Below are 26,095 nucleotides of genomic sequence, written 5' to 3'. Positions count from 1 at the left end.
TTCTAGGGTCTACTCAAGAAAAGGTCATTCATAACCTCCCATATAGTTTGCCTTATTAATTTTCTCAAGTTTTACAAAATTATTTCTTTCTTCTTGGGATTCTACTCTTTATTTTACAAAGCCTTAAATTGAGACTCAAATCACATGACAACCTGCCTCTACCTTTAGCAAAATATAACTGTCTTCTTTTTAGTACAGTAAGAATCTGTAGGAAAACCATCCCATCTCAGAATAACCAAAGGGGAAATAGCAGTGGTAAATTATGTTGTGCTGAAAAAAGAACAAAAAAAGGCAGACACCAAATACCTCCATTTTCCCAAGATTAAATGATTATTAAAAAAGCGCGCCACACTGTATAGAAATCAACATTCTCTCCCATAATTCTGTGCCTCTGGGACTATAGAAATGTCACTGTCCCTGCCCCACATCTTCAAATTAACATTCTCAGGTCACAACAGTAAGTCTTCCCAAAGGGGACCTTCCGGAAAAACAAGCTATTTCCTCGGCTCATATTTCCCTGGAAAGAAAAATAAACACAAATAAAGTCTAGAGTGAAGATGAGGTCAGCCAATCCAAATCAGCAGAGAGATCCAATTGGACATGTTTCTGGGAGACACATCTAAATGACCAGGACAAAACTGGGATGATCCCTTCAGAATACGGTATATTCTCTGACAGGCTGAGCTACTTCGGAACTAAATTACTGCAACTTCTCCTCAATAAGGCAAGAATTTCTTTACTCATACAGATAGAATGCCCAATTTGGAATCTGGCTTTGCTACTTTCTAGCTGGATTATCCAATGAGTCAATATATGTAAAGCACTTAGAACAGTGCCTAACATTCACTAAGTGCTAGCTTTTATTTATCGTTTAATGAAATGATCAGGTTTTCCAAGGAGTACCTACAAAATCTTACAATTAAAGTAATAATTGAATATACTTTGAAGTATAAGTCTCACCTATCCCAAATATAGCCTGTGTGACCTTGGGTTACATAACTGGCACTAAACTGCTCTAAGCCTCAGTTTCTTTGATTGTGAAATGGGATAATAAAGAATAGTACCTATCCTTATTTAGTTATTTTGAGAACTATATGAGCTGACACATGAAAATCTCTCTTTTTTTTTTTGAGACAGGGTCTCACTTTGTCGCCCAGGCTAGAGTGAGTGCCATGGTGTCAGCTTAGCTCACAGCAACCTCAAACTCCTGGGCTCAAGCAATCCTGCTGCCTCAGCCTCCCGAGTAGCTGGGACTACAGGCATGCACCACCATGCCCGGCTAATTTTTTCTATATACATTAGTTGGCCAATTAATTTCTTTCTATTTATAGTAGAGACGGGGTCTCGCTCTCGCTCAGGCTGGTTTCGAACTCCTGACCTAGAGCAATCCACCTGCCTTGGCCTCCCAGAGTGCTAGGATTACAGGCGTGAGCCACCCCGCCCGGCCTGGAAATCTCTTAATACCACGTCTGGTATACAGCAGATGACCAATCAAGATTTGCTGTTGTCTTAAGGACCTACAGGATCAACTATTCCATAGGTAAGGTATGTTTAACATCCAACCCATTTTTTTTTTTTTTTTTTTTTGAGACAGAGTCTCGCTTTGTTGCCCAGGCTAGAGTGAGTGCCGTGGCGTCAGCCTAGCTCACAGCAACCTCAAACTCCTGGGCTCGAGTGATCCTTCTGCCTCAGCCTCCCGAGTAGCTGGGACTACAGGCATGCGCCACCATGCCCGGCTAATTTTATATATATATATCAGTTGGCCAATTAATTTCTTTCTATTTATAGTAGAGACAGGGTCTCGCTCTTGCTCAGGCTGGTTTTGAACTCCTGACCTTGAGCAATCCGCCCGCCTCGGCCTCCCAAGAGCTAGGATTACAGGCGTGAGCCACAGCGCCCGGCCCCAACCCATTTTTTGTCTGCTTTCTTCCTATAACAGGGAGTTAGTTAGAAAGTAGAGAAGGAAAGGTTGTTTTTCCTTTTAAACAGGGATCACACTAGGAGGATGTTCAATAAAGAGTGTAAAACTCAGAACGAAACCCAGAATGTTCACGGCAGGTCTGTACCGAAATTAAATCTTCCCAGTGTTCTAGCTTGGATTTGCAGAGGGGCTTGTTGGGCATGCATGTACACAAAAGCAAACACAAGTGACACTTAGACCTTTTCATTCTGAGTTCAGACTACGGGAGCCTGAACTCTGTGAACAAAGGTCTTTCTCATATGTATCACTATTGCTATAAAATAACACAACAAAGAGCTTCTTTATACACTTTTTCCTGCAATCCTCTAAAAAGTGGTTTTCACTCAAAAACAGCTTTAAACTGATGGCCATTTTAAGTGATCTTGTGCTAAATTCAGCCCACAGCCCATCCTTTTTTTCCTTTTTCCTTGGGAGATGGGGTAAGATACGAGTCTCGCTATGTTGCCCAGGCTGGCCTCAAATTCCTGGGCTCAAGTGATCTTCCTGCCTCGGCCTCCCAAGTAGTTGGGACTATAGGTGCGTGCCATTGCACCTGGCCATTATTTTCTTTTCTAATAAAACTTTGTCTAGATCGAGAATTTGTGGCTGCAAGTTATACACCTCACAGCAGTAAGAAACCATACAAGCTGCAACAAACAAGCTGCAGTTTGGACAAAGTCATCCACTAATAAGACTCTAGAACAGGCATCATCAAACTACAGCCCACGGGTCACATGCGGGTGTTTTTGCCCGTTTGTTTTTTCACTTCAAAATAAGATATATGCAGTGTGCATAGGAATTTGTTCATAGCTTTTTTTAAATTGGCCCTGTTTAAAAAGTTTGAGGACGCCTGTTCTAGAAGTACGAGACCAGCACTGTCAACACCACTGTGACAAATAATTTGTTATAAATAAATAATTTGTCATTTTTCAATTTCCTCATCTATAGAATGGGGAAACACTTGAATATACAAGGAGATTCTGAGTTTAAAATAGTAAGTTTGGGAAAAGAAAGTCTGAAATGAAGGCCATGATTTTAACAACCAGGGTAATTATCTACCTGGACTCTATTTGTAACTTGAATGTGATCATGAAACTGACTTCTAGACCACCACACTAAGGTTCTTCATCATCCCTGCTGATGATTTCTAAGCATCGCATTTTACAAGAGTTAACATGGGATTCCAGAGACATTTAAGAAACAAATAACCAAAACCAAATCGAATGAGAGAGAGAGAGAGAGAAATACCTCCTTTTGTAGGATGCACCAACAATCTAGCCAGGAAGTATATATTGGGGCGTAAGGAGGAGACCCACCAGCAAGCCTGAAATAGAAAAGATTAGCTATTCATGCTAATTATTTATAAAACATTTTCTCAAGAGTTTGATAAACATTCATAAAAATAGCCTCCCATATAGAAGGTTCTCCCAGAGGCAATTTTAGTTTTAATGAAACAAATTATACGGGAGCAAGGGAAAGATCAAGTATCCAAAAGGGATTTCCTCCCCTGTATTTAGGTTTCAATCAAGAAATAAAGTTCAATTTTATTTTCTAAAACACTTATGTTTTTCCTTTTTTTTTGAGACAGAGTCTCACTTTGTTGCCCAGGCTAGAGTGAGTGCCGTGGTGTCAGCCTAGCTCACAGCAACCTCAAACTCCTGGGCTCAAGCAATACTGCTGCCTCAGCCTCCCGAGTAGCTGGGACTACAGGTATGCACCACCATGCCTGGCTAATTTTTTCTATATATATTAGTTGGCCAATTAATTTCTTTCTATTTATAGTAGAGACGGGGTCTTACTCTTGCCCAGGCTGGTTTCAAACTCTTCATCTTGAGAAATCTGCCCGCCTTAGCCTCCCAGAGTGCTAGGATTACAGGCGTAAGCCACCTCGCCCAGCCCATTTATGTTTTTCATTTGTGAACAGATGAAACTCTAGATATCAAGTATACAATTAAAGAGTAGGGAAAAGGAAGTTAAAAACTAACTGGTATTCACAAAGAACCTATATGTGACAACGGATATGAACAGTGGTGACTACATGCTCCTATTCTGGTATAACCCATAATCAATTCCTTTTGTTTTTGTTTTTCTTTGAGACAGGGTTTCACTTTGTTGTCCAGGCTAGAGTGAGTGCCACGGAGTCAGCCTAGCTCATAGCAACCTCAAACTCCTGATCTCAAGCAATCCTACTGCCTCAGCCTCCCAGGTAGCTGGGACTATAGGCATGCGCCACCACGCCCAGTTAATTTTTTCTATATATATTAGTTGGCCAATTAATTTCTTTCTATTAATAGTACAGACGGGGTCTCGCTCTTGCTCAGGCTGGTCTTGAACTCCTGACATTGAGCAATCTCCCTGCCTTGGCTTCCCAGAGTGCTAGGATTATAGGTGTGAGCCACCACGCCCGGCCAATCAATTCCTTTTGAAAAACTGTAAGGAATATAAGACATTTAACTTATCCTTCAAGGATGCTCTGAGCTAAAACATGACAGCTGCTCCACAAATCAGAAAACAGAATGTAACATGTTGAAAACTCTATATAGTGACAACATGTCTAATGATATATTATGTCAGGTACCATAGGGAGATAAATTTTGAATCAAATCAAAAGGCAAAACTTCTTCCCAACTCAGCAGAGTCACCAGGCATCTAAGTTGGAGAGCAGGCCAGGTGCGATGGCTCATGCCTGTAATTCTAGCACTCTGGGAGACCAAGGTAGGATGATCACTTGAGCTCAAGAGTTCAAGACCAGCCTGAGCAAGAGCAAGACACCATCTCTACTTTTTAAAAAAATTAGAAGTTGGAGATCAATGGTGTCTACCACCACACTACCACCTGCCCATCCAATTCAGTTCAGGGAAAGCTGTCAACACCATGGTGACAAATAATTAAATACATAATAGTGTCAATGATGTTGAAAGAAACTTTCCATAGACTAAATTTCCTATTTCTCTATCTTTAAAACTCACTTTCTCCATGAAGCCCCTAGGAAAAACAGGGACAGACTGTCATTTAATCCAGAACATACCTTTTATTAATTTCATAGAAAAGAGGATAAAGATTTTATAAAAGATGTGAAAATAGAATATTTTGATAATTATCTTACCCCCTTTAAAGAACCTTTATTATTTTTTTATTATTTTCATTTTTTTATTTGTATGAATGCATGGGGTATCTTACCTTTTTTTAGAGGATAGGACTGTACTATTAGCAAGTATGTATTAATTATAACTACTTAAGAAATGTTATTTATGACCTTCTCTATTCCAAAAAAGAGTATGAGGTGGCTCCTTATAAATACAAATGGAGGCTGGGCGCAGTGGCTCACACCTGTAATCCTAGCACTCTGGGAGGCTGAGGCAGGCAGACTGCTCAAGGTCAGGAGTTCGAAATCAGCCTGAGCAAGAGCGAGACCCCGTCTCTACTATAAATAGAAAGAAATTAATTGGCCAACTAATATATGTAGGAAAAAAAATTAGCCGGGCATGGTGGTGCATGCCTGTAGTCCCAGCTACTTGGGAGGCTGAGGCAGCAGGATTGCTTGAGCCCAGGAATTTGAGGTTGCTGTGAGCTAGACTGATGCCACAGCACTCACTCTAGCCTGGGCAACAAAGTGAGACTCTGTCTCAAAAGTAAATAAATAAATAAATAAAAATGGAGGCTGCTGCTACATATGGCATATAGAGAAAAAAATTAGGAATCTATTTTTGTAGAGACAAGATCTCACTATGTTGCTCAGGCTGGTCTCAAACTTCTGGCTTCAAGCAATCCTCCCATCTCAGTCTTCCAAGGTGGTAGGATTACAGCTATGGCCAGGTTTTTAGGAACCTAACAGTAGGATCTACTATATCTTTTTTTCCCAAATTTCTACCAAGACTGCTCTGCCTGCCAGACATATAGGCAGCCAACATCTAGAATAAGAAATGCAAAGTACTTACCCACAGTTGTTGACAGCCATAAGATTAGAGACAAGCACAAAGGGATAGGTCAACATACTGGCAAAAAACTGTAAAATGGTAAAAAAGATATCTAAGTTGTTAGGTCATACCTAGTCTTCTTTATTCTCTTCTTTCCTCCCCCTTAAAGGCCTAGCGCCACTGTGGTCAAATACTCCAACACTGGTCTTGCTTTCTCAGTACCCCTGGAAAGACTAAGTTATACATTTTTGAGCTTGGAAACACTCCTTCCTCCTAACATACCACTACATCCAACATTGTAACAAAATGTCTAAAGACTTCTCTTACCTTGTGACCCAGTCATCACTGAAATCAAACTGAACTACGTTATTCAGGAAAAAAGTACACCCCTTTAAAAGCTGACTAGCACCAAACCACATGGGCTGTTATTACTGCTGCTTTGAGGCAGTAGCTCTGCATCATTCTTACCTTTGACAAACATTAACACATTTGAGAGAGATTTCCAAGTGAGATATCTGGTTCTCTTAAAGCAGTGATAACACAGGCCAGATTTGAAAGAACAACAAAACAAGACACAACTATTCCTAGGAGGTTAAAAGGATTAAAAAAAACTCACTCCTGTGACAGCTTGGGAATAACTCTTCATTTCATTCATGGTAGAAACCTAAAACAGGAAAAGAGCCTTAAGTTAATTGTCTATAACTATTTAATATATTCTATTGGTAAATTATCAGTTTATTTGACAGCTTAAAAATTAGCTGAGGATAAAATCATAAAAAATACTGATTATGAGAATAAAAAGGCAGTCATCAAAATGATCAACCTGATTCAACATTAATATACAAATTCATATTAGACAAGTCTAATATGAGGAACAAATGTAATGGTCTCAGGATTTCAAAAACAAAAGAAAATGAAATTGGTAAATTTTCCCATGTCTTAGAAATATAATCCCTGGAAAACTATATTTGCAATATATCCAAGGGACAATTCACTACCTCTGTATACAGCTAGCTTTGTACCAGATGCTTCGGAGAAGATCCACCTCTATACTCAAGATTTAGTGGATTCAGTCACATACCTCTCCGTGTGTTCAATTTTTCACCATGCTATGGAGCTATCTATGTACAAAGAGGCTCCACAACTGCTAAGACAGGAGAGACAACTTCTAGATAAGGTGGATTCTCAAAACCTCTCAGGCTGAGGTTTCTGAAAAGCCCAATACGGGAGTCTCCTTAATACTCCAGATTAGAAGAAAAGCCTCAAATATACCATAAAGCTGTCCTTCTGCTTTATCATGTCCTCTAAAACTAGTTATCAACAAAGAAGTGATCTCCTTAATGCCCTGAACAGTGACATGGCTAAACCTCTTGGGTATACTCTATCACATCTTAGGGACTCTTTGGGAGCATCTCTCTATAGTAAACAATATGGATCATTCCATTAGCCTTTGAAAATTCAACTGGTAATTTTTAACTGCGTAATGTTCAATCGGGCATGTAGCAAACTGTCATTTTACTTTAATGCTAACCTAGCAGCCCGGTGAATATAAAAAGCCAGCACCAGCACATCTCACCAAGGTCACAACCTACCCCGCTGTCCAGTGCATAGGTATTGACGAGGTAGGCCAGTGAGTTACAGAGCCACAAAGAAATGATGTCACCTAGGAGGCGAGGAACAAGACCCCTACATGAAGAAACAATAAAAATAAGAACAAAAAAAAGGCAATCAGTAAAAAGATAATCTACTCAGTGCAAATACTTTTCAAAGAATTAGAGATTTCAAAACATTCTAGGGAACTGAAAGAGATCCCAAACACCAGAGTCTAGGCCTCATACCTAGTTCTTTCTAGTTAACATGGCTGTACTTTAGGCTGCTCTCTAATGACTTTTGTCACCTAAAACGCAGGTCAACCTGCATATACCCCTGTGAGCCCATGCCTCATCTTATTAATAACTATAAACAGGGAGGCAAAATGTTTATGTGGCACCTTGGAAAAAAGAACTATGGTTTTGTTCAACTATCTAGTATTCAAATTTGGCAGGGCAAAAGATGAGAAAAACTACAAAGTTAGAATGGTCCAAGCATGATACAGATGAGAAGCACCAAAAACATGGTCCCAGGATGTGAGTGACCTAGGTAACAGGGAAGAACATTACCCCACAGACTGAAGACTAGGGTTCAAATGCCAACTCCATCATTCGTCAGCTACGTGAGATGTAGCAAATGAATATCCCTAAGCATCACTGTTTTTTATGTCTAAAATTTTAGAGACTGACAATAGCTCTGTCCAGCCTATCTATTCCCCAGAGTATTTACTTGTTTATTTTGAGAAATGCAGTCTCTAAAAAACCCTGATGTCCAGGCTAGAAAGCAGTGGCTATTCACAGGTGTGATCCTAGTGCACTACAGCCTCAAACTCCTGGCATCAAGCGATCCTCCTGCATCAGCCTCCCAAGTAACTGGGACTACAGGTTTGCACTAGTGTGCCTTGTTCTCCAAGTGTACCTATGATACTCAAAATCAAGTATGTGGAAATAATGCTCTGGTTTCTCTTCAGATCATATAAATCTTTTGCATTTTACTAAAAATTTCCATGGAAAAGAACAATTCTGAGTCTTTGACCAATTTTTTGAGGCCTTGTGCTCTTAGGGCTTATCTTAGTGTTTAAAAACAAAAAAGTGGGCTGGGCGAGGTAGCTCACGCCTGTAATCCTAGCACTCTGGGAGGCTGAGGCGGGTGGATCGCTCAAGGTCAGGAGTTCGAAATCAGCCTGAGCAAGAGCGAGACGCCGTCTCTACTGTAAGTAGAAACAAATTAATTGGCCAACTAAAAATATATGGAAAAATTTAGCCGGGCATGGTCGCACACGCCTGTAGTTCCAGCTACTTGGGAGGCTGAGGCAGGAGGATCACCTGAGCCCAAGAGTTTGAGGTTGCTATGAGCTAGGCTGACATCATGGCACTCTAGCCAGGGCAACAGAGTGAGACTCTGTCTCAAAAAAAACAAAAACAAAAAAGTGTGTGGAAGCACTCTGAAAATTAAAAGGGACCATTTACTTAACACAAAATTTTTGTTAACAGAATGAGCTCTTGCAAAATAAATTCAATCCTTGCAAAAACTTATCCTCTGGATAAGTAAAATACACGTTAAAAAGATTTCCCTGGCCGGGCGTGGTGGCTCACGCCTCTAATCCTAGCATTCAGGGAGGCTGAGGCGGGTGGATCACTCAAGGCCAGGAATTCGAATCCAGCCTGAGCAAGAGGAAGACCCCATCTCTACTATAAGTAGAAACAAATTAATTGGCCAACTAAAAATATATGGAAAAATTTAGCTGGGCATGGTGGTGCATGCCTGTAGTCCCAGCTACTCGGGAGGCTGAGGCAGGAGGACTGCCTGAGCCCAGGAGTTTGAAGTTGCTGTGAGCTGAGATGACGCCACGGCACTCTAGCTCGGGTAACAGAGTGAGACTCTGTCTCAAACAAAAAAAGAAAAAAAAAAGATTTTCCTGGCTAGGTGTGGTGGCTCATGCCTGTAATCCCAGTACAGGCAGAGGAGGCAAGACTGCTTGGGGCCAGGAGTTTGAGACCAGCCTGAGCAACAAAGATACTCCACATTTACCACAAAAAAAAAATAAATAAATAAATAAAAAGCCAGGCATTGTGGTACACACCTATAGTCCTAGCTTCTCAGCTTCTAGGCAGGTAGTAGCCAAATAGCTAGGACTAGGCAGAAGGCTGAGGCAAGAAGATAGCTTGAGCCCAGGAATTCAAGGCTATAGTCAGCTATGACCATGTTACTGCACTCCAGCCTAGAGGGAGAAAGTAAGACTTTGTCTCTTAAAAAAAAAGATGATTTTGTGGCTCACGCCTGTAATCCTAGCACTCTGGGAGGCTGAGGTGGGTGGATTGTTTGAGCTCAGGAGTTCGAGACCAGCCTGAGCAAGAGCAAGACCCAATCTCTACTAAATATAGAAAGAAATTAATTGGCCAACTAATATATATAGGAAAAAAAATTAGCCGGGCATGGTAGTACATGCCTATAGTCCCAGCTACTCGGAGCCTGAGGAAGGAGTATTGCTTGAGCCCAGGAGTTTGAGGTTGCTGTGAGCTAGGCTGACGCCACGGCACTCTAGCCCGGGCAAGAGTGAGACTCTGTCTCAAAAAAAAAAAGATGATTTTACTATTTTTCAAAAATTAATTTTCCTCAGTTTATTAACTGTATATAATTGGGCACTTACTACAAGGGTAGATCTAAATTTAGAATTAATGTATCTGTTAAAAAAACAAATTCCTCATTTCAAATGTTTTAAATAACTAGAAGCAAAAGTTCAGGATCTTTACAAGAGAGTTCAAGCCTAAATAGAGCTTAATGAGAAACAAACCCAGGGAATACATTTTCCTCAGGGATTAAACAAAGATTTGCTGTCCTTATTTTCAGGAAAGTTTTTTACTCACACTAATATCCCTTACACACAAATCAACATTTACTCACGCAAAAAATCCTAGGATGCCCTCTTCCCGATAGATGGTTACTATGGAGTCACAAAGTCCACTAGGTACACAAGAAGGAAAGGTAAAATAAATTAAGATTGTTTTGCAGCTATAAACAAAATAATTTTAATTACCACTTTGAACGAGGTCAAATTTATAACTCCCTTCCCTCACATTCGTCTAGCACCCTCTCTTTCAGCAAAGATAGTTCAACTTGGAGTTAGAAATAAAGGATGCAGTAATCTGCAGTCAGGGTGAATTTGGCTTCAGTGTCTCTGCAACTTACTCTGAGATCCTGGGTAGGCTCCTAAACCTGCCTGGGTCTGTCTTCTCCCATGTTATTGATTTTTGTGTTGATTAAATGATAAAAAGTATATGAATTTATATACATGTTCTATAAATCCTAAAGTATCATGAAAATATAAAGCAGTATTACTCTAATACTTTAACTTCAACAGATCTTAAGTACTTGAAAACAAAAACAAAAACACTTACCAGTACTTGGATTCTCTGCCAATGAATTGTACCATAGATCTCAGAGTGATTACTGTGGAATACAGAGAAAAAACTTTTAGAACTATGTTGAGGCCAGGCACGGTGGCTCATGACTATCATTCTAGTACTTTGGGAGGCTGAGGTGGGAGGACTGCTTGAGCCCAGGAAATTGAGGCCAGCCTGGGCAATAGCAAGATCCTGTATCTACAAAATATAAAATAAACTTAGCCGGGAGTGGTGGCATTTCCCTGTAGCCCCAGCTACTTGAGAGGCTGAGGCAGAAGGATCGCTTGAGCCCAGGAGTTTGAAGCTGCAGTGAGCTATGATGATGCTACTGCACTCTAGCCCTGGCAACAGAGCAGGACCCTGTCTCAAACAAACAAACACCACACTATGTTGAGATAGATTTTGATAGTCTTGACCAAAAAAGATTTTATCAAATCTATTTGATAAAAGCAAAACAATAAAACAAACAAAAATCATGCAGGCAAGGCACTTTAGTCAACTTCCAAATCAACCTATCTAAGTGGTCAAGAGAGATCAAGTCATAAAAGAAAGATAAGAAATCAGATTTCAGTTATCAACTGCAAACATACCGTGGAAGGGATGTGTGATGAGGGTAGCAGCAGACCGAGCAATCATCTCTCGAGTTGTCTAGAAACAATCAACACACACTTCTGAAATCTAAATAAATGACACTCAAACTCCTATGACAAGGAATGTGGGTGGATACTGTGTTATAGTATAAGCAAGTGAACAACACAGCACTCCTGCCCTGGAGTCAGGAAGAGTAGCTTGAGGGGGATATGAAATAATACACTGTCCTTCTATCATCCCTTTCACTCACAGATTTCAATGTTCTGTTGTAGTCACTTCTCAAAATTTCTCTGCAAAGCAGATTTCTGTTTTTTTCTCAATTTTACAGATAAGAGAAAAAAAGCCGCAAGGAAACAGGGAGGGAAACCCAACAAATTGTCACTAAGTTGAAATGAAACTATGAAGCCTGTATTGAGATTATAAAATTGCTCTCTTATTATGAGTAATTTTGAAGAGAGACTGATATCTGCGCTAGACAAATGTCAGGTTCCATTTAAACTATACCAACATCTCAGGAAGAACAGAACAAATTTGATTTATTTTGCAAACACAACCCAGTAACTGTGTGGTATCCTAAAGCTACTGTGTTTATCCTAATTTATCTTTCTAATCTAGAACTCTATAAGGAAGTAATAAAGCAAATTTAATTACAATCTTGGAAGACAGTTCCTGGGGTTGTAAATATAGGTCTGTTATTTGCTTTTGCATTTAAACATTATCTTCAGTCACTGAATGAAGACACCCCTCAACCCTCCTCCAATGGTAGTTCTAAGAAGATCCTATGGGATAAGATGGGCTCACTGAAGTTAAGAAAATGCTAAATGCATATTAATAAAGGTATCCCTACTTTTAAACAAACTTACTTCATGAAATTTATAGTAAATAGAGCTAATTTATCTGGTGCCTTAGTAATATTTATTTTGGAATATATATTTTAGAAGGTAGCATTTACTGAAAAATTGTGACTTCATTACTGACAATTAGACAACGTGAAGACTAAGAAATAAAATAGCAGTTCTAAATGCTAGGCACAGGCTGGGCGCAGTGGCTCACGCCTGTAATCCTAGCACTCTGGGAGGCCGAGGCGGGCAGATTGCTCGAGGTCAGGAGTTCGAAACCAGCCTGAGCAAGAGCCAGACCCCGTCTCTACTATAAATAGAAAGAAATTAATTGGCCAACTAAAAATATATGGAAAAAAATTAGCCGAGCACGGTAGCACATGCCTGTAGTCCCAGCTACTCGGGAGGCTGAGGCAGGAGGATTGCCTGAGCCCAGGAGTTTGAGGTTGCTGTGAGCTAGGCTGACACCACGGCACTCACTCTAGCTTGGGCAACAAAGCAAGACTCTGTCTCAAAAAAAAAAAAAAAAGGCTAGGAACAAAAGAAATGCCAATGGCAGAAGATGGGGTGGGAAATGGGTGATGAAGAATATTTCAGTGTTAGAATAATGTCGTAAAAGCATTTCTGGATAGATAATATCCAACATAAAAAGGGCCTGTGGTTGCTATTTTACTACTTTTGTGCCCGAGGTTTTCAATACTATTCAAAGATTTCTAGTAGAAACATCTTCAATTTTAAAGATAGAGTGGCCAAAATAAGTTTCCTTGAAATCTATCTATTCTTAACATTAAGTAAAGCCCAAATTAAACTGAAGGTTTAATTTCATTTGGGGACAGACACTGAACACATAGGCCTGATGATCCTGACTCTAGTCACCACATGGCAGACAGGCTGAGCTAGGGAAATAGTGCAGGATATAATTCATCTCTTACCTCCTTGATAACCCGGTCAAAGCAAGATGAGACTTCTTTCTGTACATTTCCAGATCCTAAATCCTGGAAATCAAAATCAAAGAAGACAGAAATCCTGATGGTTTTAAATAGAATGGTCCAAACTTGTGGCTAACTCACATGCCAACACTCACTGAGATGAAAGGGAAACTGATTGCTTGGCTTTGCTCCTAAAGAGGTCCAAATAATAATAACTTACAAGCGAAAGGCACTCATGCTTAGAAATCAGCTCCAACGTACCTCATCCTTGTCAGACTCCTGGCATTGCTACAGAAGAAAACAAAAAGAATGATTGTGAGATGTCATGTGAGAGAAGACATAAAATGAAAACTCTACAGGCAGAGTAAAATTAAAATAACTTTAGCTTTTTTCCCCTGCAAATCTCCGTTAACTTCTATTCCTAATTAATCAACTGGAAAATAAGTGTCTCCAAGATGACCCTGTTGCTAAGTTTCACGTATTGGTCAGCCAGAGGAACAAGCAAATGCTCATGAAAACCTATTTATTTATTTATTTTTTTTTTTTTTTTTTTTTTTTTTGAGACAGAGTCTCGCTTTGTTGCCCAGGCTAGAGTGAGTGCCGTGGCGTCAGCCTAGCTCACAGCAACCTCAAACTCCTGGGCTCGAGTGATCCTTCTGCCTCAGCCTCCCGAGTAGCTGGGACTACAGGCATGCGCCACCATGCCCGGCTAATTTTTTATATATATATCAGTTGGCCAATTAATTTCTTTCTATTTTATAGTAGAGACGGGGTCTCGCTCAGGCTGGTTTTGAACTCCTGACCTTGAGCAATCCGCCCGCCTCGGCCTCCCAAGAGCTAGGATTACAGGCGTGAGCCACAGCGCCCGGCCATGAAAACCTATTTAAAAAAAGAAAAGGAGGCCGGTGTGGTGGCTCATGCCTGTAATCCTAGCACTCTGGGAGGCTGAGGTGGGTGGATCCCTAAAGGTCAGGAGTTCAAAACCAGCCTGAGCAAGAACGAGACCCTGGCTCTACTAAAAACAGAAAGAAATTAATTGGCCAACTAAAAATATATAGAACAAATTAGCCAGGCATGGTGGCACATGCCTGTAGTCCCAGCTACTTGGGAGGCTGAGGCAAGAGGATCGCTTGAGCCTAGGAGTTTAAGGTTGCTGTGAGCTAGGCTGATGCCACGGCACTCACTCTAGCATGGGCAACAGAGTGAGACTCTGTCTCAAAAAATAAATAAAGAAAGAAAGAAAGAAAGAAAGAAAAGGAAAACAGGCCGGGCGTGGTGGCTCACGCCTGTAATCCTAGCTCTCTGGGAGGCCGAGGCGGGCGGATTGCTGGAGGTCAGGAGTTCGAAACCAGCCTGAGCAAGAGCCAGACCTCGTCTCTACTATAAATAGAAAGAAATTAATTGGCCAACTAATATATATATATAAAAAATTAGCGGGGCATGGTGGCGCATGCCTGTAGTCCCAGCTACTTGGGAGGCTGAGGCAGAAGGATTGCTTGAGCCAGGAGATTGAGGTTGCTGTGAGCTAGGCTGACGCCATGGCACTCACTCTAGCCTAGGCAACAAAGCGAGACTCTGTCTCAAAAAAAAAAAAAAAAAGAAACGAAAAGGAAAACAAAAAAGAAAATCTAAGAACATAATTTACTAAACACATTTAACAGAAAATATGTTAGTACAGATATAGCCTAAGGTTCCTACTCTTTGCATGAAAAAAGCAGAACCAATACCAAATTAGGACAAGACTCTCTTCTTCACTGCATAAAACAAAAGAACTGGTGTTACGCCTGAACAGCTGAAATCGCCTCACTTTTCCTTTTGTATCTGTTTCTAAAACAAGCAAGAGAAAAGATTTTTGTTTCTCCCCTAGAGAAGAGAACATGAATACTGCTGAAGCCCAGACTATACTGGAAGATATATTATTTGCATGATATTTTAGAAACAGAATGTGGACTAGGTGAAAATAAAAGAATCAGACAACTGAGCTACTTACTGCTAACAATCAGTTTTATTATTTTTAGCTATACCAAATTTAAAAAATAGACAACACTTTCTTTTGTAAAATGAATTATGCTTTATTAAAAAAAAAATCACAGGCAAGAAAACAAATGTCAAAATTAAGCAAAGTGGCCAAGTACAGTAACTCATGCCTGTTATCCTAGTCACTTGGGAGGCTGACGCAGGAGGATTGCTTAAATCCAGGAGTATGAGACCAGCCTGGGCAACACAGTGAAACCTTGCCCCATCTTTTAAAAAATTAAATTAATAAAGATTAAGCAAACTGATGCCTTTTAGCCAAATTCCAGGTCCTTGGCGAGAACTAATTCTACTAGTTTCAGGCCTCTTTAAAAATTCTCACTCATGGCCGGGCGCGGTGGCTCACGCCTGTAATCTTAGCACTCTGGGAGGCCGAGGCGGGCGGATTGCTCAAGGTCAGGAGTTCGAAACCAGCCTGAGCAAGAGCAAGACCCCCGTCTCTACTATAAATAAAAAGAAATTGGGCCGGGCGCTGTGGCTCACGCCTGTAATCCTAGCTCTTGGGAGGCTGAGGCGGGCGGATTGCTCAAGGTCAGGAGTTCAAAACCAGCCTGAGCAAGAGCGAGACCCCGTCTCTACTATAAATAGAAAGAAATCAATTGGCCAACTGATATATATATATAAAAAATTAGCCGGGCATGGTGGCGCATGCCTGTAGTCCCAGCTACTTGGGAGGCTGAGGCAGAAGGATCACTCGAGCCCAGGAGTTTGAGGTTGCTGTGAGCTAGGCTGATGCCACGGCACTCACTCTAGCCTGGACAACAAAGCGAGACTCTGTCTCAAAAAAAAATAAAATAAAATAAATAAAAAATAAAATAAAAAGAAATTAATTGGCCAACTAACATATATAGAAAAAATTAGCCAGGCATGGTGGCGCATGCCTGTAGTCTCAACTACTTGGGAGGCTAAGATAGGATTACTTGAGCCCAGGAGTTTGAGGTTGCTGTGAGCTAGGCTGATGCCATGGCACTCTAGCCTGAGCAACACAGTGAGACTGTCTCAATAAAAAAAGAATAACAAAATAACTGATGGGAGACATAGCTTCCAATGGAAGAGCTGGCTGAAAAACCTCTCCAATTTACATCAATGAAGGCTGAAGGGAATCTAAAAACCAAGACAATTAGGTCATGAAATTGTTTAACAAAATCATGACTTTTGCTGGAATAGAGCAGAAGATTTAAAAAAATCATGATTTGTTCATCAGATGTTAGATGTTAAAACATTAGAATTGGGGGCTATGTTAAAGGCTTAAAAAGTACACAGAGGGTGGTTATGAAGTACTGTTTAAATGAGCACTTAGGAAATATTTAAAATTTAACACATCTGCTATATCGTATAGGCTGAAAATATTATCTAGATGGTTAGCATGCACTCCAATATTTTTTAAGAGTTACAGCACATAACAGTGGCTCACGCCTGTAATCCTAGCACTCTGGGAGGCCAAGGCAGGTGGATTGCTCAAGGTCAGGAGTTTAAAACCAGCCTGAGCAAGAGCTAGACCCCTATACCATTGCATAGGGCAGTCAAAAAAAAAAAAAAAAAAAAAAATAAGAGCTAGACCCCGTCTCTACTAAAAATAGAAATTAATTGCCCTATTTATAAATAAATAAATAAATAAATAAATAAATAAATATAAAAAATTAGCCAGGTATGGTGGCACATGCCTGTAGTCCCAGCTACTCAGGAGGCTGAGGCAGAAGGATTGCTTGAGCCTAGGAGTTTGAGATTGCTGTCAGCTAGGCTGATGCCACGGCACTCTAGCCTGGGCAACAGAGTGAGACTCTGTCTCAAAAAAAAAAAAAGTTACAGCATAAAGGATAACATATCCTTGGTGCCAGCAGGAGACAGATGAATGAGCTAGAAAACCCATTAGTTTTACATTCTCAACTATATTCATGCTGCACAACATTCCCTTGGAGTATTTTCAATGGTACAGAATTCTTATAACACCTTTATAAATACAGCACAGGGAAATTCCGTCTGCTGAAGCACTTTCTAAGTACTAAGATTGTCTTAAAGATTAATTCAGTTTGACTGACATTGTAACAGGTGCCACTGAGAAACCAGTACAATCAAAATTATAAGCTTAAGCATTAGAAGTAAAAATAAGCTGGCAAAACAAAAGGAGCACTAAGAGAGAAACAAATGTAACTCTGATGTTTTAAAAAACATTTTATGTAACATCTCAAGTATACAGAAACATTAATAAAATTAATTCACTGATGCATCCGGGACAGACTGAAGCTAAACAGATGTTAACATTTTGCCATTTTTTGGCTTAAGATTTCTTGCCTTCTTAAAATAAAATGTCACAGATAGAGTTGAAGTTCCACTTCTCATCCCTTCCCCTTCCCAAAAGTTAACTACTACCTTATCTTGATGTACAATTTGAAGAGGCTTTTTAAATACTTTACTTTGTTATTTTTAAAAAAATAAGCATTTATATATATATATATATATATTTTTTTTTTTTTCAGGGGAGGGAGATGGGGGTCTTGTGATCTTGCCCCGGCTGGTCTTGAACTCCTGGGATCAAGCAATCCGCCTGCCTTAGCCTCCCAAGTTTCTGGGATTACAAGTGTGTGCTACCCTGCTCAGCCTAAAGTAAGTTTTTAGTAGAAAACATTATACTAGAGTAACACTAGAAATAAGAGGAAAATAACTTTAGAAAAAAAAAAAAAGTATGATTTAGCCAGCTCTTTTTCCCTTCAAAGAAATAAACTAAGCTATACAGGTGGCTCAAATAAATGAATGCATTTAAATTTCTGCTCAGAATGACTGGTTCTGAGGAAGAAGGTGGTGTAGATCAAAACAATTACTTAATTCTGCACAAATTCATTCCCCTTGCTTCCCAGCAAAAAATAGATATATTTTAAGAAAATGTTTTTCACCCTGGCCTCAAAAAAGGCCAGGGTTATCAATATTGTTGAAATTCCTCTTGATCAGTAGAACAAACTGCACAAAAGGTAAGCAAAATCTGTGGGAACATGAATTGATTTTCCTCTCACCTGTAGTACTTTACCATGGACCACAGTCCCAAGGACTCCTGAACACAGTCTTGGAGTTAAGCCTGTGAACAAACCACGCTTCCCATCGATGCTGGCAATGTGCTGAGCTAAGAACACAAGTCAGAGATTTAAATTTTAAAAAGTGGACACAGAAATTTCAAAAGAAATATGCCTTCTATATATTTTCTTTCGGTAAAAACTCCTGCCTATCACAGTCCTCAATGTCATACAAGCCCAAATAAACCAAAGACACTTACCATAACAAAAGAGACCAGGAAGTTGACACACTTGCCGCCCAAAAATATTTCGTCCTATTGTCGGAGAAAGAGGCTCATATCCCACCTTTAAGAAAGAGAATTTATCAATATTGCTTAATATATTATGTTGCTTAATATATTAAGCAATATTTCCAAAAATGCCTTGCTTTCAAGGTCTTGAATAAAGAACAAAATTAGAGTTATAATTTTTAATACAAGTACAAATGCAGTTAAGTTTTCCAATGCAATGAAGAAGTATCATTTTTGTCAGTTTTTTGTTCTGTCAATTGATAAGACTGGGTTCAATAAACTCCAACTTTCCTTTGGTTCAAAGTCTATGAAGTAAATTATGAGGCAGAGATAGACTAATACCAAACTGAAAATAAAATAAGGGAATTTTTATTAGGGAAGCTATGGTACCAAGGAAGCACAACAATATTTCCTAAAGAAAACCTAGAGCCTTTTTATATTTGAAAAAAATGAGAAGGCTTACACTAAACAGCATAAACTGCATATTTTGGCTAGCTAGATAAAATACTCAAAAGGCAAATGCAGATATAGCTGGATAATTCACTTAGGAAATAATTACATGTTAAGTTCATGTTAAATGAACAGACTGTCATAATGAAGTCCATTTTATAAAGTTAATGATTATCATTTTTGTTATATAGTCAGGATCTATAATAAAAGGATATTTGAGAGAGTGAACTCTGTAGGACATAGTTTTGACTCTGCTGCTGTGATTCTTAATCTGTCCTATCAAATAACACCTGTCTGAGCTCCCTGAAAGTGTTACTATGGAAGTACTTTTAAAACAAAGTTATTTGGGAATTTCACCAAAACCCCTGAGATACTTAGCAACACATAGATGTTGTGAAATCAGAAGTAAGGATATTCAAGTTTTTGAGGCAAGAGCTCTGAATGACACTAGAAAACTGTCTCATGGAGCAGTGGGTTCATACTAAATGTATTGCAAAATACTGTCACCTCAGATGCTTAGCCCCAAATAAGCCAATTCTGTTTTAGATGTCATAGCACATTCAATCAAAGTCTCTGCTCTGAAGTTCAAATAATTTATTTTACAATAGCCTTTTACATATGGAATATGAATCCATGTAGGTTAACTCAGCAACAAATAATTTGGATTAGCAACAACTCAAGAATAAGAAATGTGGTCCTCCCTAATATCTTGCATATTTTTTACAGAAAGATGGTGAGGACGGACAGGGGTTCTGAAAATCACTCTATTCCCTGGGACAATGTAACACTCAATGTGTCAAAACTCAATAAAGATTTTTTTAAATGAATCACCTGCCCAGAACACTGAAATTTAGAAAAGCAACTGAAAATACTTCCTAAGTCTATCATCTGGCCAACAGGCTTGTGAATATAAAATATCATTTAAGAATTATTTTACAGTAGATAAGACACTAACACCTATGTTTAAGCTCTCTAAAACTAACTTTCAGCTTAACTGATTTCCAGCTAAGACAAATGTGAGTTTCATTGTCATAAGCCACATGGGCTGCTGCTGGAAAGCGCTCAGAAATTTGCCAGAGCAGCCACTTCAGTGTCACTTCTGAATGAGCTCCTTGTGTTTTTCTGGTGCTCTGTGAGTTATCTGGTGCTAAAATCTCGGAACGGAAAAGCAGTAATAACAGTAGCAAAGAAAGAAGTAAAGGGAATAAAAAATAAAATGTTGGCACCTCTCTAATTTCAAATGTTGTCTTCAACTGAATATTTCATGTATTGTGTTTGAGATATTTTGTTTTTGAAGTGGGGGAGGGAAAGGCGAATGCTAATTTCAGAGGGGCAAGAGGAGAGGGTTAGGAAGCCCTCAGTGGCGACCGGCCAGGGTCAACCTCAGGGAAGATAAAACAAAGTTCAGAGGAGCCCCTGGGCAGGGCAGGGCAGGGTGGCAGTTGGGTACTGGAGAAGGAGAAGGCCTGCAACGCTGGGCGGGAGGCGAGACCTCGGGGAGGCCCACGCGAGGGGCCGCGGGACGGTGGAAGTTGTCCCTGCGGGGAAGGAGAGAGCTGCGGAGAAGAAGCAGCATCTTGGGAGACTGAAGGGCCCGCAAGGCTGGAGCCAATCTCCAGGCGCCACCGGCAGCGGCGACTGAACACGGTACCGGGCGGGGAAGGGAACGGCGACGACTCGTACCTGGATGAGCACTTTCACGTACATGAGAGGCTGGGACAGGATGGTGAGACCGGAGCCCAGGAGCACCTGACTGGCCGCGTCCGCCATGATGGCACCCGCGGACGGACAGACAGACCGAGCCACCCAGCCACCAAGCGAGTCGGTCCCGGATCACGTGCCAGGGCCGCCGGCTTCACTGGCTCGCCCGCGGCGCGCGCACACGCACGCGCAGGCGCTGCCGCCCCGCCCCGTCCCTGCCCACAGCCCCGCCCCGTGAAACGGCAGGCGCTCGCGAGCGGGCGCCGGGGTAGGGGCGGGGCTTACGGGCCAGGGGCGCATGCGTCTTGTACTGGGATCCGCGCCCTCTGCAAAGACAGTTTCTCTTGCGCATGCGCAGGCCGGAAGTGTCTGGAGACGGAAGAATGGGAGTGGTGGGGTCGGGTGACCCTGACGGCAAAGGCAAGGTCAGAGGAATGAAAAGAATTGGAAGGGATTATTCGTTATGCTTCACGTCTGCACTTGCCGTTTGGCCATCATCAACATAAGGTTTCAAAAGGTATTCAGCATCAGAGTCATAACGGTAAAATAGTCGACACACACTTGATGACTCTGGTATGAATAGTAAATCTGTCTGCAAGTTGCTCTTCGTGCATTTATTTATTCGATTAATGTTACCTTCTCCGAAATACCTTCTCCGACCACTCTATCTAAATTTACCTCCCCTTTATTTCCTACCACATCTCCCCAGAGCACTTATCACTGTCTGAAATTCTCTCTTTGTCTCCTCCACCAGAGTGGAAACTCCAAGAGTTAAGGAACTGAGACAGCCTTTGTTCACAGCTGTGTTTTCAGTACTGGAGTACTAGGTGCTCAATAAATATTTACTGCACAAGTGAACAAATACTTAGCCTACTGGGTTACAGGCTATCAGAGGCAAAAATGAAAAAAGCATTATCCTACCACTTCAGCCCCAGCTCTCGCTCTCGTGTTTGCTTTTTGTTTTTTTGAGACAAAGTCTCGCTTTGTTGCCCGGGCTTGAGTGCCATGGTGTCAGCCTAGCTCACAGCAACCTCAAACTCCTGGGCTCAAGCAATCCTTCTGCCTCAAGCCTCCCGAGTAGCTGGGACTACAGGCATGCGCCACCATGCCCAGCTACTTTTTTCTATATGTATTAGTTGGCCAATTAATTTCTTTCTATGTATAGTAGAGACAGGTTTCACTCTTGCTCAGGCTGGTTTCAAACTCCTGACCTCCAGCAATCCGCCCGCCTCAGCCTCCCAGAGTGCTAGGATTAATGGGCCCGGCCTGTTTTTGTTTTTTTAATAAGTTGAAGAACTTGCATTACTAGCTCACGTGTTCTATACCAAACATTTAGTGAAGCAGAGCATGGAGCAGAAAATGTACTACTGAGAAAAGACTTGCATTTAGATCCTGAGTTTTCCTTTTTATCCATTTGTCATTTTATCATCTTTGATTTTCAGTTTTTATATCTATATCTAGGGATAACACTACTATCTACCTCTCAGGATTATTATAAGCATTAAGTGAAATTGTGCCTAGGAAAGAGTTTTTTAAAAAAAACTGTATATTGAAATACAAATGTTAGTTTTAATTAATATCGTCCTGTACTCAGCACAGGGCTAGGTGATATTGGAAGTCAGTTTATAGAGCAGGAAGCACATGGGCTTTGAAGTTCAATGGACCTGGTCCAAGTTCCACTTCTGCCAGTTATTAACTGTGACCTTAGATCACATTACCTCTATGAACTTTAGACAGATAAGTATGGTAATGTCTCTTCATACATTGCTGTGAGGATTGAATGAAATAATTTGCCTACCCAGCCTGACACACAAAATCTATCATAACTTTTAGAGTTGTAAGAAACTTCCACATTGCTTGTAACTAAATCCAGAAACTTTACAGACATTGATCAGAACCAGAGAGACCATTTAGTGAAAGGACTTTTTATTCATGGAGTAGTACATTGATGGTGTCAAAATATATCCATTGCCTTTGTCCTGCTGGTGCTTTTGTGTACTGAGAGGCACAGAGACTCTTGCAAGGATGGGTGGGTAGGTGATCTGGACTGCCCCACTGTATTTTCCAATGGTGTAAGGCAGAGACTGCCCATTACGTTTTGGGAAGAATCTGCAGAGGATAGGGAACTGAAGTTGCTGGGTTTTAGGGTCTGAAATGTTGGTTCTTCGCATGCTCATGGCCAAAGAATGACCAGATGCACCAAAGTAAGACAAGAATGAAAATGAGGTTTATTGAGGAGAGAAAGATATAGGGTCACAGAATGTGATACATATGCCAAAGATGATGACCGGGCCCCTTGTCATAGCAAAAGAGAGAGCCTGGTTATGGTCTGCCTCTTGTTTTATAGTGTCCAGATTGGGACCTCCCTCATGGCTCTGATGTCACCATGGAACCACTTTGATTGGACATTTGGGAGTTACATGCCCTGAGTTTTACTACACATGTGGATCTCCCATAAGCCTCTCTGAAAGCTGGCTGTTCTAGGTCACTTTCCAGACTCTATTTTACCTATGCTGCTTGGCCTGTGAGCTAGAGTCCTCTGCATTCTTTTGCAGTTGGTGCACTGAATTCTGATTGGCAGATTCATAGGGTATTCCCTCCTCCCTTAGGTATGGCAGTCACTTGGGACAGGATTTAGGTGGGGCATCACCAGGACTGGGGGCCCACTTTCATCACTAGGAGACCCAGAATCCCTCGCTATCTATCTAACAAAGTCAGTAGTATAAATAAGAGAAGTGCAGAAGGTACCAAGCTGCTACGTACACTTGCCCAGGCTGTATAGGTAGTGCTAGTTTTTCCATTCTTGTGATACTTCACTTAGGAGAATGGGCTCCAGCTCCATCCAGGATAATGCAAGAGGTGTTAGTTCACCATTGTTTTTTGTGCCTGAGTAGTACTCAATGGTATACATATGTCACATTTTATTAATCCACTCATGTACTGATGGGCACTTGGGTTGTTTCCACATCTTTGAAATTGTGAATTGTGCTGCTATAAACATTTGAGTGCAAATGTCTTTATTATAAAATATCTTTTTTCCCCTCTGTGTAAATACCTAGTTGTGGGATTGCTGGATCAAATGATAGTTCTACTTTCAGTTCTTTGAGGTATCTCCATATTACTTTCCATAGAGGTTGTACTAATTTGTGGTCCCACTAGCAGTGTATGAGTGTTCCTATCTCTCTGCATCCATCCCAACATCTCTTGTTTTGGGACTTTTTGATGAAAGCCATTCTCACTAGAGTTAGGCGATATCTTGTTGTGGTTTTCATTTGCATTTCCTTGATGATTAGAGATGTTGAGGATTTTTTCATAGGTTTCTTGGCTATTAGTCTATCTTCTTTTGAAGAATTTCTGTTCATGTCCTTTGCCCACTTTTTAATGGGGGTTGTTTGATTTTCTCTTGCTGATTTTCCTGAGTTCTATATATATATTCTAGTTACCAGGCCTTTATCATATATTTGCATAGTATGCAAATATTTTCTCCCATTTTGTAGGTTGCCTATTCACTCTATCGATAGTTTCTTTGGTTGTGCAGAAGCTTTTAAATTTGATCAGATCCCATTTATTTTTGTTGATGCTGTGATTGCTTTTAGGGTCTTCTTCATAAATTGTTTGCATAGGCCATTGTCTATAAAAGTTTTTCCAACGTTTTCTTCTAGAATTCCTATGGTTTCATTCTTATGGCCTTAAGTTTAAGTCTGTTATCCATTATGAGTTGTATTTGTGAGAGCTAAGAGGTATGGATTCTGTTTCAGTCTTCTACATGTGGCTATCCAATTCTCCCAGCACCATTTATTGAATAAGGATTCTTTTCCCCAGTGTATGTTTTTGTTTGCTTTGTCAAAGATTAGATGGCTATATGAGGATGGTCTTATATCTGGGTCTTCAGTCCTGTTCCATTGGTCTGTCTTTGTTCTTGTTCCAGTACTGTGTTATTTTGTTTACTATAGCCTTGTAGTATAGCTTGAAGTCTCGTAAGTTGATGCCTCCCAATATTTTCTTTTTGCTTAAGGTTGCTTTAGCTATCCTGGTGTTTCTCTGGTTTCATATGAAATATAAAATTATTTTTTCTAGCTCTGCAAAAACTAAGGTTAGTATTTTAATAGGGATTGCATTGAATCTGAAGATCACTTTGGGTAGTATAGATATTTTAACAATGTTGATTCTGCCGATCCATGAGCATGGTATGGTTTTCCACCTGTTTATGTTCTCTGCTATTTCCTTCCTCAGTGTTTTGTAGTTCTTTCTGTAGAGGTTTTTCATCTCTCCTTAGTAAATATATTCGTAGTATTTTATTTTCTTTGTTGCTATCATGAAAGGAATTGAGTCTTTGATTTGGTTCTCAGTTTGACTGTTGTTGGCATATATGAATGCTACTGAGTTGTGTATTGATTTTATGACCTGAGACTTTGCTGAACTAATTTGTCAATTCCAGTAGTCTCTTGGCAGAATCTTTGGGGTTTTCCAGATATAAGATCATATTGTCAGCAAAGAACGATAGTTTGACCTCTTCTGTCCCCGTTTGGATGTCCTTGATTTCCTTTTCTTTTCTGATTGCTCTTGCTAGGACTTCCAGCACTATGTTGAATAGAAGTGGTGATAGAGAACAACCTTGTCTGGTTCTAGTTTTAAGTGAAACTACTTTCATTTTTTCCCTGTTCAGTATGATGTTGGCTGTGGGTTTGTGGTAAATGGCTTTTATTATTTTGAGGTAAGTCCTGTCTATGTCTATTTGTTAAGCTTTCTTATCATAAAAGGGTGCTGAATTTTGTCTAATGCTTTTTCTGCAAATGAGAGGATCATATGGTCTTTGTTTTTACTTCTGTTTATGTGGCGATTACATTTATAGATGTGGATATGTTGAACCATCCCTGGATTTCTGGGATGAAGCCCACTTGGTTGTGATGGATTATTTTTTGATGAGCAGCTGAATTTGATTTGCCAGGATTTTATTGAGAATTTTTGTATCTGTCTTCATATGGGATATTGGTTTGTAGTTTTCATTTTTGTTGTGTCCTTTCCTGGTTTTGGTTTCATTGTGATGTTGGCTTCGTAAAATGTGTTGGGGAGGATTCCTTCTTTCTCTATATTGTAGAATAATTTCTTCAGGATAGGCATCAGTTCTTCTTTGTAGGTCTGGTAGAATTCAGGAGTGAAGCGATCTGGTGAGTGCTGTGGCGTCAGCCTAGCTCACAACAACCTCAGACTCCTGGGCTCAAGCAATCCTTCTGTCTCAGCCTCCCGAGTAGCTGGGACTACAGGCATGCACCACCATACCCGGCTAACTTTATATATATATATATATATATATATATATATATAATCAGTTGGCCAATTAATTTCTTTCTATTTATAGTAGAGACGGGGTCTCACTCTTGCTCA

The 26,095-nt window shown here is 40.3% G+C and overlaps 1 protein-coding gene and 1 non-coding gene across 2 annotated transcripts; one reads left to right on the top strand and one right to left on the bottom strand.

Moving 5' to 3' along the window:
* Positions 1–307: 307 nt before the first annotated feature.
* On the bottom strand, positions 308–20,890 carry MTCH2 (mitochondrial carrier 2). The gene is made up of 13 exons (XM_012788652.3): positions 20,693–20,890; positions 18,530–18,614; positions 18,273–18,379; positions 13,492–13,518; positions 13,234–13,296; positions 11,462–11,519; positions 10,866–10,917; positions 10,372–10,431; positions 7,470–7,563; positions 6,494–6,541; positions 5,899–5,966; positions 3,209–3,284; positions 308–517 (listed from the first exon to the last, which is right to left on the bottom strand). Exons 1-13 carry the CDS (start codon positions 20,777–20,779, stop codon positions 431–433), a joined length of 912 nt encoding a protein of 303 aa, XP_012644106.1. The 5' UTR covers positions 20,780–20,890; the 3' UTR covers positions 308–430.
* Positions 8,418–8,533, top strand: LOC142870715 (U5 spliceosomal RNA). The gene has a single exon (XR_012919061.1). It is a non-coding gene; the product is annotated as a U5 spliceosomal RNA (small nuclear RNA).
* Positions 20,891–26,095: the final 5,205 nt, after the last annotated feature.

Source organism: Microcebus murinus, chromosome 4 (genome assembly GCF_040939455.1).
Source record: "Microcebus murinus isolate Inina chromosome 4, M.murinus_Inina_mat1.0, whole genome shotgun sequence".
In the NCBI taxonomy this organism is placed as follows: Eukaryota; Metazoa; Chordata; class Mammalia; order Primates; family Cheirogaleidae; genus Microcebus; species Microcebus murinus.
Note: the sequence above shows the minus strand (reverse complement) of the source record. Positions and strands in the feature narration are given on the sequence as shown.